Raw genomic sequence first — 12277 nt, 5'->3', positions numbered from 1 at the left:
ATTCACAATATACTTTTTGAGTGATTGCTTTGTGCCAACTATTATTCAAGCTGTCTAAAACACATTAATGAATAAAAGAGAGAAAGAGACTTACCTTCATGGAGCTTAGGTATAAGAAGAAATGCACTACACAGTATGTTATGAATGTCTGAAAGCAAGAAGCGCTCAGGGGGAAAAAAAGTACCGCAGGAAAAGGAGAAGTAGTGAGGCAAAGGACATAGTAATATACACAGGGTAAGCTTCATGAAGAAGTTGACACTTAAGCATAGATTTGAAGAAAAAAAGAAAGACAGCTATTCAGACATATTAGGTTTTAAAAAAAAAAAAACTTTCTAGATAACAGGGACAGCCATCACAAAGATCCCTAATGGAAGTACAAGTTTGTTCAAGAAATAGCAGGAGACCAGTGGTCCAAAGCCAGGAAAGAGGGGAGATTAGTAGGAAATGAGGTAAAAGGTTAATAAAGGATAAGGTAATGAAGGGTTCTGTAAGTCACTGTTAGCACTTTGGCTTCTAAGTAAAATGCAGGGACCTGAATGTTTAGATCAAAGGAAAGCCATGCTCTAACAGAGTTTTGTGCTGGGTTTTTTTTTTTCTGGCTTTATTGAAGCATACTTAACAAATAAAAATTGTATAAATTCAAGATGTATAATGTGAGAATTTATTATGCATTGTGAAATGATTATCATGATCAAGGTAATTAACACATCCATCTTTACACATAATTACCATGGGGGGAGAGAGTGGTAAAGACATTTAAGATCAACTTGCTTAGCCAATTTCAAGTACATAATACAATATCATTAACTAGAGTTACCATGATATTCCCCAGAACTCTCAGATCTTATAAGTGAAAGCTTATAACTTGGGTTTTAAAATGATCATTCTGTAGCCATCAAGAAAGCAGACGAAAGGGCTGGGGGTGTAGCTCAGTGGTAGAGCACTTGTATAGCACGCATATGCCCTGGATTTGATCCCTAGCATCACAAAAAAATAAGAAATCAAACTAAAAAGAAGCAAAGGTGGAATCAGAGACCAGTTAGCATCCAGGGCAGAGGTGTTGGAGGCAATAGGTAATGAGGTATAAACTGTCATACTGATCATAGTAAAGAGATCAAGTAAAATCCTCTAAGTAAACAAAATACTGAGCATTCTTGGACTAAATGAAATTTTATCCGTCTGCTACCTGAAGATAAGCTAATATGTTACATTTGCTTCAGAAAATTTCTTTATGTAGAAGTCCATAAAATCTGAAGAGAGGTAACAGAACACCTGGCAACTACTATCAATTCTGGATTAAGATTAATTCAAAAAAATTATTTATATTCATTTTATTTTATTTTAAAGAGCAAGTCAAAACACAATTTTCTAACAGATTCTCTAAATTTCGACTATGGATTACTTTTCCTGAAATACTGGATAGGTACAGGGTAACTGAATTGAATAGTATGTAAAGGTAATAAAAGGAGTAGTAAAGCATAGGCAAGTATTGCCTACATGCCATAACTACAAAACAGAAGGTCTCTGGAAAACTTTTCCAAGAAAACTCAATTAATTTTGTTACATATTCTAAGAATGCTACTATATTACCAAGTAAGAGTATGTTTCTATTTGAAGTAGACATTCTTTCCTGTTTTTATGTATATCACACATATATCCTCAAATTAGTGTAGGATAACTTTTTCAAATGAGCTAGTCCTTCCATAAAACATTAAGCAATAGAATTTATTAGTAACATCCCTCTTGGTTAAGTAACAAAAACTCGACCTAAGATAGTGTAAGCAGAAACCATGTCCATTGTAGTAACATAGGGTTACTGAAGGAAGCAAGACAGGAATGAAACAAAATTCCAAGCAGGTATGTGAATTACCAGGAAATTAGATAACATAGAACAGTTCATCAGAAGAAATTCTAATAGACTATTAATAGAAATGTGGACAGATTAACAGAATCAATAAGATAATGAGGAGGGACCAAGAACAGGCATGAGTGAAAAACCAATACCATGCCTATTTAGTCAGCTGCTATGACTAAAGAATCTGACGGGAACAACTGTAAGAAGAAAAAGGTTATTTGAGGGCTCACAGTTTCTGAGGTCTTAGTCTAGAAAAGACTAGCTCCATTCCTTCAGGGCTCAGGTAAAGCTGAAAATCATGGTAGGAGAGGGTGGCAGAGAGAAGCACTCACATCATGGTGATCAAGAAGCAAGAAAGAGACTCCGGCTCCAGATACAAAATATATACCTCATAACCATGCCCTCAATTAACCACTTCTTCCAGCCACACCCCATCTGCCTCTAGTTACCACCCAGTTAACACCATCAGGGATTAATTCACTGATTGGGTTAAGACTCTCACAATCCAATCATTTCTCCTCTGAACCTTCACGCACTGTCTCACACGTGAGCTTCTGGGGCCCCCTCACATCCAAAGGATAACAATGCCTAAACCTAAAAGGTAACGTGGAGGGAACCATGTCACCACAGTCTAACAAGAGCCACATGGATGAAAGAGGACCCACCTGATAAGAGGTGAAAACTGAAGCCATTTCCAGGAATACACTGGAGCAGAAGGCCAGTGGAAACAAATACCCTGACTTTTTTCTTCTTCCATTCACTTAATCTCCTACTGGTGTTTCCACAGTCCAAACTGGACCAGAAGCCATAGGGCAAATGAACTCAGACCCATAGATGTCAGCCCACAAGGCCCCATGCAAAACAGACACACCAGGGAAGCCTGGATCCAGGAAGGTGAAAAAGGGAATAACCAGGACAATTTGAAAAGAAAGAGTCCTCTATCACAATCCAAAAATCGTTAATTCAGAGTACAGTCCTTTTCCAGGAACATATTCTTTGAAATATATAGGGTATACATGTATACAGGAAACCAGGTAGTTAAAAAACATGGTTACTAAAAGATAAGAATAAAAGGAAAATTTTAGTAAAAGATTACTTTTTCTATAGGTTTCATGATAACTTGTGAGTGGTTTCATTTTCAAATTAAAAGGAGACCTGACCTCATTAGTCTTAGCTTTTATAATTAAACTCTGAAGAAATATTTAAAATAATATCGAAGTGTAAGATATGCTATGATAATATTTAACAATTTGTAAAGACCCTAACCCCATTAAACACGATGGGTACATCTCAATAATAAAACATTATTATTGCAAAAGCAAATTTTATCCTCCAATGTTATTTCAAATATAATTAAAAACTGGTTGCCTATATCTGTATTTTTAATGTCATTTTTATATTTTTGACTTTTCCACAGTAACAAAACATAAAACATTCATGCTTTGAGGAAACATTTAAATCAAAATAATGAAAGTTACACATTCAGTAAAATTACAGCTAAAAATAGATGAAGAATGAAAGCAAATTTAAAAATTAAATAAAACAATAGCAAAGCAAACTAAACTTTTTTTTAAGTTGTCGATGGACACAATACCTTTATTTTATTTGTTTATTTTTATGTGGTGCTGAGGATTGAACCTAAGGCCTCACACAAGCTGGACAAGCAAGCGCTCTACCACTACGAACCCAGCCCCTAAATTTCTCTTAGTTCACTGAGAAATTTTCAGATCCATAATATGAGCATTAATCAGATCCTTTTCAGTTTTTCAAGGATATAAAGTCCTTACATTGTGGAAAGTTGTTAAAGAAATTACTTTTTTTCCCTTTAAAAAAATCAAATAAATAATTCTATAGCTCAATTTTTAAGTGAAAAGAATTTAATTTTATATGCCTTTAGAAGAATATAATTGCCATAAAATAACAAAATAATTCAAGGTTGATGGTATGATAAAAGAAAACAGGTAGAAAAATAAAAGCATTTAAATTAAAGCTACTAGGGCATACACAATGATATAAGCAAAAGTTAAAAAAGTGGAAATCACGACTAGCATTCATTAGCCAACTAATATTTGCTAGTTCCCAAAATATTTCTACCTAATAAAAGACTTCTGTTGTTCTTAATCATATTAAGTAGACTAATACTAAAACCAAAATATTTTACCTAAGCATTCCTATCTAAAGTGGGTGGTGTGTGTGTGTATACAAACACAGTACTAGGAAATGAAAGCAAGAACCAGCATAGAAAGCAACAGTAGAGAATACGCACTCTGTTACAGCCTGTGTCCTACATAACCTTTTGAATGCATGACCTTTAAGTTGCTGAAGGTTGCCTCAGAATTTGGCTCAGTTTGATGGAAACATCTGTTCCCCTTGCAGGTATACTTTAAGGACTTTTTTCTCAGTTGGATTCAGAACACAGCAAGTGAGCCCTTGTCTGTCCAATCATACAGACCCCAACACTTGTAAATCAAGTTCTGGGAGGACAACAGCAGGTCCACATTCCATCACCCTTTCCCAGCCAGCTAGGCCAACTGACTGCTGTGAGAACTCCTCTTATCATGTCATCAAATCAAAACATGTTGAGATGAGGGACTATAAGAGGCATCTGCAGAATTCCCAAAATGTAGTGACTTTGGAACATTGACAGATGCATCTGTCATTTTATACCTTCAACTAACCTGATGTCCACTGGCCCGACACAGTAAAGCTGTCCAAGATCGATTCCAATTCTTTCACGTTATTTTCACATGTCTCTACTAGGAAGGCCTGGTGCTTCTTAGCCTTTTAATTAAGGAAAAATTACACATAATAAGGTCACGTATTATAAGAGCTAGAGATTTTAGGATAAATGTGTATAGCACAACTAATATATTAATTACTCCATTTAAATCTATTATTAGTAAATCTTTCTATCTTAATCACACTTTTTACATGGCCTAATGTAATACTATACTCATTAATAATTTACTGAGGATTTAGTGCCAGCACTATTCTAAGCATTTTATACATGGTAAATATTTTTGTCTTTGTAGTAAATCTATGATAGATGGTAAGAATTTTATACATAAGATAATTGAGATAGAAGTATTAAGGAATCCGTTTAAAAATCATGCTTACAGTCATGTGGCAAATTGCCAAATGGTAATCAAAAGTGAATGCTGTTAGGACCCATTAGAAGAAAATGCTGAAGTGATTATAGCTTGGTCCAGGTACTCAGTGAAAAGTGGGGGACAGTGGATGCATTGGAAAGAAACCTAGAAGGTGAAATGGCCAAACCTTAGTAACACTGCATTGGGTTAGACTAGATTGATTGGATTCAACAGGACTGGATAATGACAGGGAAACATGCAGATAAAGGGAGGAGTCAAGACTAATCTCAAGGTTTCAAACTATGAGGAGGTTGATATTAGCAGTTGAATGGAAATAACAAAATAGAAAAGGTCTTATTTTGACTGTTATTGGTTCTTTTTACTTGCTTATTTTGAACAGACATATGAATCATGAATTCTCTTTTGATCAATTCCACTGAAGATACATAAAGACACTCCTAGCACTAGCACAATGTTTGGTAATTATCAGGTCCTAAATAAATATATTTAAATGAGTAAAGAACAAATAAAATAGAACAATATGGGAAGTACCTGAACATACTGGTGCAAAGCCCAGAAGAGAGCTCAAGTATAGATTTGGTAATCATCTACAAATGATATCGGAAGCCTGCCTTAAGAATGCCTGAGTCAGGTGTGGTGGCGCACACCTGTAATCCCAGCAACTCAGGAGGCTGAGGCAGGAGGATCACAAGTTCAAGGCAACTTAGCAAGACCTTATCTCAAAATAAATAATAATAATAATAATAAAAAGAGCTGGAAGTGTAGCTCAGTGGTAAAGCCCTGGGTCCAATCCCAAGTAGCACCCCTCTTTAAAAAAAAAAAAAAAAGTGCCTGAAGGGAAGTAAAAAGAGCCTAGGACAAACTCTTAAGGAACTACTACTACATTTTTTAGAAAAGAAGCCAACTAAGAAGACCAAAAAAAGAAGGAAAAAAGAAGGGTACATTGTCGTGAAAAACAAGAAAATATTTCAAGGTGAGAGTTGTCGATTATGTTTAATGCCACAGAAACATCAAGCAAAATGATGACTAAAAAGTGTTCACTATGTTTGGAGGTCATTGGTGACTGATGAAATCTTCTTCCCTGTAATATAGATATAACCCAGCCTGGAATATGTTGAAGGAGTAAACCTGATTTTTTTCCTAATTGAATGAAAGATGAATGAATGGAAACAAGGTTGAGACAACCTTTCTTAGTAAGAAGGGAAGGAGAAATAAAGGGCAGTATTTGAAAAGGAGAGTGGGGTCAGAGAGCTCTTTTTTAAATATATAAAAAACTTCTTTATTTAAAAGCTGGTAAGATAAAAGCCCTAGTGAAAGATTGCTTATAAATAAAGAAGAAATGGGAAAATAGATATTACAGGATGAAATTACATTCTTAAAATACAACAGTCCCTTCTTTTCTTTGTGGGGCGGTGCCAAGGATTGAACTCAGGGGCACTCAACCACTGAGCCACATTCCCAGCTTTTTTATATTTTATTTAGAAACAGGGTCTCACTGAGTTGCTTAGCACCTTGCTGTTGCTGAGGCTGGCTTCGAACTCACAATCCTCTTGTCTCAGCCTCCCAAGCCGCTGGGATTACAGGCGTTTGCCACCGCACGCAGCTCAGCAGTCCCTTCTTATCCAAAGCGGAAATATTCCAAGACCCCCAGTGATGACTTAAGGCACAGATGATACTGAACCCTATATATAATCTTTTCCTAATTTTTTCCTATGCATATGTACCTATGATAAAATTTAATTTATAATTAGATACAGTTTAGGGTAATAACAATAACAATAAAATAGGACAATTAAAATATACTATAATAAAAGTTACATAAATTCGGTCCCCAATCTCTCTGAAAATATATTATACTTTCACCTTTTCACTTAAAGGAAGCATTTTAAGCATTCTCCTTGGCAGAAGAATTGCCAGTATCAGTACTCTCTGGAGTAATTACTAAGTAAAGTAACGCTTGCCTGAACACAAACACTGTGATATTTTGACTAATCCAATACTGAGAATGGTACTCAGTGATTAACAGGCAGGTAATGGATTTAAGGATGCACTGGACAAAAAGATGATGAATGTCCTGGACAGGATGATATGAGATTTTATCATACCACTCAGCTGAATTTAAACTTAGGAATTTGTTATTTATGAAATTTTACATTAAATATTTTTGAACTACAGTTGACCACAGGTAACTGAAACCACAGAAAGTGAAACCTAGATAAGAGATAATTTTTACTGTATGTAAAATTAATTAATTTATTTATTTATTCAGATAAATTATCAATTTATCTGAATAAATTGATAATTTATCTGAATAAATAAATAAGTTAATTATCACCTCTTTAGGAAAAAATGGCCTTTGCATCCTGCATTCCCTTGATCACATCCTTCTCAGCACTTACCACAATAATGCTCTACTTTTGAGTTTATCTTTTATTTCTATATCTATTTCAAAAAAATAAGCTCCTGTAGGTGGGAAATATTTTTTCATTCACACTAGTGTATACTTAGTACCTAGACAATACCTAGAATTTAAAATAACAGTTAAAGTACATAGTATCAACAGAAGACTGTCACATCAATTAGGGTTCTCCCACAGACTTTAAATAGGAGGAGGAAATTCTTTGTCACATCCTGATATAGAAAGATCTCTAAGCTATATTATGTACTATGCCAATCTTACCTTCCTGGAATAAATCCTACTTGATCATGTCACAAAATCTTTTTTATATCTTGCCAAAAACTCAATTTGCAAGTATTATGTGGGAATTTTAGCATCTATATTTAAAAGGGACATTGGTCTGTGGTTTTCTGTTCTTTTGGTGTCTTTGGTTTTGGTATCAAGGTAATACTACTAACTTCACAGAATGAGACTGGAAGTGTTAACCTCCTTTTCTGTGTTTTAAAAGGACTTGGAAAGAATCTGTATTGATTCTTCTTAAACAGTTATAATTTACCAATGAAGTGATCCAGGCCTGTGCTTTTCTTTATGGGAAGTTTTTGATTACTAATTCAATCTCTTGATTTTCTCTTCCATTTTAACTAGTTCCAGTAGTTTGTGTCGGTTATCCCTGATAGAATTAACTAAGTGGTAGCTGAAGGCAGTTAGGGTGTGGCTGGAGGAGACTGGTCCCTAGGTGCATGCCTTTAGGGTATATATTTTGCATCTTGAGAGTAGAATCTGTTTCTGCTTTCTGATCATCATGTGAGCTGCTTCCCTCCACCACACTCTTCCACCATGATGTTCAACCTCACTTTAAGCCTGCAGGAATGAAGCCAGTTGTCTGTAGACTGAGACCTCTAAAACTTTGAGCCTCCAAATAAACTTTTCCTCCTCTAAAATTGTTCCTGTCAGGTTTTTAGTCACAACAGCAAAAAAGCTGACTAAAACAGTGTCTTTCTATAAATTTATCCATTTCATCTAAATTATTCAATTGTTGGCAGATTTTGCTTCTCATTTTTGGAGCTCTGTTGTTAAGTGTATATGTTTATGACTGTTAGATCTTCCTGGTGAATTGACTCTTTTTTTATTTTAAGATATCTCTCTTTACCTTTAGTAACATTTTTATTCCAAAAAAAATCTATCTTGTCTGATATAAAGTATATTCACTCCAGTTCTTTTTGTTGTGTGCATGACATATTTTTCCATCCTCTATACGATCTTTTTTTTTTTCCATCCTTATATGATCTTTTTTTTCCTTTTTTTTGGGGGGGGGCAGGTAATGGGTACTCAGGAGTACTTAACCACTGAGCCACATCTCCAGCCCTTTTTATATTTTATTTAGAGACAGGGTCTTGCTAAATTGCCTAGGGTCTTGCTGAATTGCTGACGCTGGCTTTCCACCGGGATTACAGGTCTGTGCTACCCACCACACCCAGTACTGTATTATCTTTAATACTCATCAAAAACTCTACATGATAAAAATAGCTCCATTTAACAAATAAGCAAACAAATTCAGAAGGATATCACTAAATGCTACACAACTATTAAAAGATAGGACTGGACCAGGTATGGTGAAGCACACCTATAATTCCAGCAACTCTGGAGGCTGAGGCAGAAGGATCACATGTCCAAGATCAGTTTCAGCAACTTAGGGAGGCCCTAAGCAACTTAGTGAGGGACTCTGTCTCACAAAATAAAAGGGCTGGAAATATGGTTCAATCCCCAGTATGAGGGGGGAGGGAGAGAAATAGAGCTGGGATTAAAAGAAAGTTCAAAATATATGTTCCAAAATATATGTTCTTTCTATTATTTTATGTTAACCGAGGCTAAGTTCCCATCAATATCAAGGTATAAAAGTTTATAGGAATTATAAGTGGAGAAAGTCTGATAAATTACATTCTTGGAGACAGCTTAACATAAAAAGTTTCAATTAAATTCCAATGCAACAGTAATCTCTTTAAAGGGAAGGACTCAATCCAAATTAAAATAGGAGCTAAAATTTCAATACCATTACAATTTAAAGTCAAATTATCCATAAAATATTGATTAGTATAAAATTATTCAAAGAGCAAAGAAAAGATTGATCACTGACCAGATTTTATAAGAAGCTAACTATACCTAGAAATTACTATGACTTATTTAGATTAATAATTTTTATAACATTCTCCTGAGATATCAGGCTAATAGTCTAATAATATATTAGCTTGTACTAAAAAAAAAACTCAGCTAATATGAAAAAACTGCTTGTTTTATAACTGGCAATTTTTCTAATAAATTATTCTGGATTTACAAATGAAACTTTCATTCTTCATTCATATAATAAAACTATGTTTTAAGTGCTGGATTGTGCTTATATTTAAAATTTGTTCCCAAAGATGTGAGTTTTCTTAGTAGCCTTTTAATGTGACAATACTAGAATTCAAGCAGAATCTATCAATTAAATAAATAAAACCACTGGGTTGAAAACAAAGTGCCAGAAATAAAATATTGTTTCTAATGTTTTATTGTGTGACCTAAAGAATAAGTTTAGGTTAAATGTTAAATCATTAATTCAACAAATTCTATAATTCTAAATATCCCTAGAAGTTTAAAAGATAAAACTATAGGATGAAAGGACTCTTTATTTTGCCTCAAGCATATTCACATAAAGCATTTGCTTCCTTATGATGGGGTGGATATTGTGACTGAGAAAAAGAATTCAGAAGACTGAATTATATTTGATTTTATTAATACTAGTAAAAGTCCCTTAGTGCTATCATGACTACCAGATGATGTTTAGATGAACACTTTCTGATCACCTACCCTGAACCAAGGACTACTAGATGAGATGCTCAATCTATAACTAGTGTATAGACAGAGGACTAAAAATACCAAAATATATTTTTTTAAAAAGGGTCAGAAAACTGTGAAAGCCAGATCTTAATGCATTACTAATGAGGAATCAAGGTTGGTTATAAAATATCTTCAGCCAGAAAGATCAACAGATGACAAAAAAAAACTACCTTTATTTCCACCTTGATACACTACATCTTTCATATTGCTGAATTCAATGTATCTCTGGATTAAACATAATAAGCTATTCTTTTATGTTTCATGATCATCTTGGAATTTGCAAAAACTTATCTGTCTTTTTTTTGCTCATATTGAGAATCACAAACAGAAAGGCTTGTAAATAAAATTTTCTAATGCAAGAAACATACAGAAAGCATATGCAAATACATATTTATACCTAAAAACTGGAAAATGGGCTTTACTGATCTACAATAGAAAAAGCTAACTTGAGTCACACATAACAATAAAAGCTATGAAGGACAATTATAATAATAAGTCAAAATAGTAGGAAAAACTGATCACCTACCCTAAACCAAGGACTACTTTAGAATTCAAATAAGCTTTAAGTTTTTTATTTGAATACGTTAAGCAATTATGAAAAACTCTAAATAAAAAAAGCATTAAAACCTATAATCAATATCATATACTTTTGCTTCCATAGCTCACCTTTTCATCATATCTTTACCTACTTACCATTACACACTCAGTGTATTTGAAGGGCTGAAGGAGAGCTTGTTGAGCTGACCTGAATTTGGTCTAGTCAGTTTTTATAATAATAACCATCTGCAGTTTTTGCTTGATCATATTAATGATAGCCTGTATCTCTTAGTTCTTTCCTTGCTTGCCTATACAGATTCCATATATATGAGCATTTTATGATCCCACTTGCTTATCTCTCATAATGAAATATTACTTCCCTTACTTGGCTTTAACAATTCATTTATTTTTAAGTAAATGCTATCTTTCAATATGAATATAGGCCATAACTTATAAACATCTCTCTTTCTCTCTCTCTCTCTCTCTCTCTCTCTCTCTCTCTCTCTCTCTCTCTCTCTCTCACACACACACACACACACACACACACACACTTATTATCATTTTACTTTTTCCCTAGTCAAAATAGGATTTGAATTTTCAAAATTTTACTAGTTTATGTAAGAATAAATTTCAAAAAAATTAATAAAAAAGCTTTAAGCCAGGATTGGGGTTTTGGCCCAGTGGTAGAGTGCTTGCCTAGCACACATGAGGCACTGAGGCACTGGGTTCAATCCTCAGCACCACATAAAAATAAATAAATAAAATAAAGGTATTGTGTCCATTTACAACTAAAAAAAAATAAAAAACAAAAGCTTTAAGCTATATCATAAATTTAGCAAACTCGACCCATAAACACTAAAATACATAAAGAAACACATTTGATGAATACTATTTAATAGTATTAAATTTTAAAGGCCATTAAGAATCAGCAAAAACAATGTTTATTAGTACACTGGGTGCAAAACAGGAATCAACGATTCTTAAAATGCAGAATATACTATTTATCTGTCCATTAGTTTTGAACACCTGCAAATCAGAAACATGTTCTAAAGCAAATCTAACAGATCATTTGAAGCAAAATTATTCTTAAGAAACACTAAAATCACCACAAAGCATAACAATCAATGTACTTTTCAAAATCCTATCTGATGCTAGCAGTCACTATTATTATATAAACAGTTAAGCTCCTAAAGTACAGGAGGAAAATATACACTTGACCATTTTCAATCACAAGTTCTTTAGAGAATAAAACATTCTTTGCACAAATCTCATGAGAACTAGAATTCCCTTTTCAATATGTGATCTCTCCTAGAGCTATAGCTAAATATTACTGAGTGGCAGAAAAGCAAATCTCAAGAAATGATGGACTTAAGAAAATTTCATTGAAGAAAGCACAAAGCATCCTAATAATACCAATTTGAAAATGAAAGCTCCCCTGATTCAAGAGGAGCAGATATCAAAACTCAGAGTTATGTCTAAAAGACCCAGCTTGATCTATTCAGC

General features: G+C 33.9%; 1 protein-coding gene across 3 annotated transcripts in view; it reads right to left on the bottom strand.

Moving 5' to 3' along the window:
• The window catches only part of Ccdc171 (coiled-coil domain containing 171), a 378035-nt gene that overhangs the window by 242399 nt on the left and 123359 nt on the right, over positions 1–12277 (bottom strand). For all 3 annotated transcript variants that reach the window (XM_078047666.1, XM_078047667.1, XM_078047665.1), the window contains one exon: positions 4534–4636. In XM_078047666.1, the coding sequence (XP_077903792.1) occupies positions 4534–4636 (103 nt within the window). The remainder of the gene's footprint in view (positions 1–4533; positions 4637–12277) is intronic.

Source organism: Ictidomys tridecemlineatus, chromosome 4 (genome assembly GCF_052094955.1).
Source record: "Ictidomys tridecemlineatus isolate mIctTri1 chromosome 4, mIctTri1.hap1, whole genome shotgun sequence".
NCBI classification, from domain to species: Eukaryota; Metazoa; Chordata; class Mammalia; order Rodentia; family Sciuridae; genus Ictidomys; species Ictidomys tridecemlineatus.
Note: the sequence above shows the minus strand (reverse complement) of the source record. Positions and strands in the feature narration are given on the sequence as shown.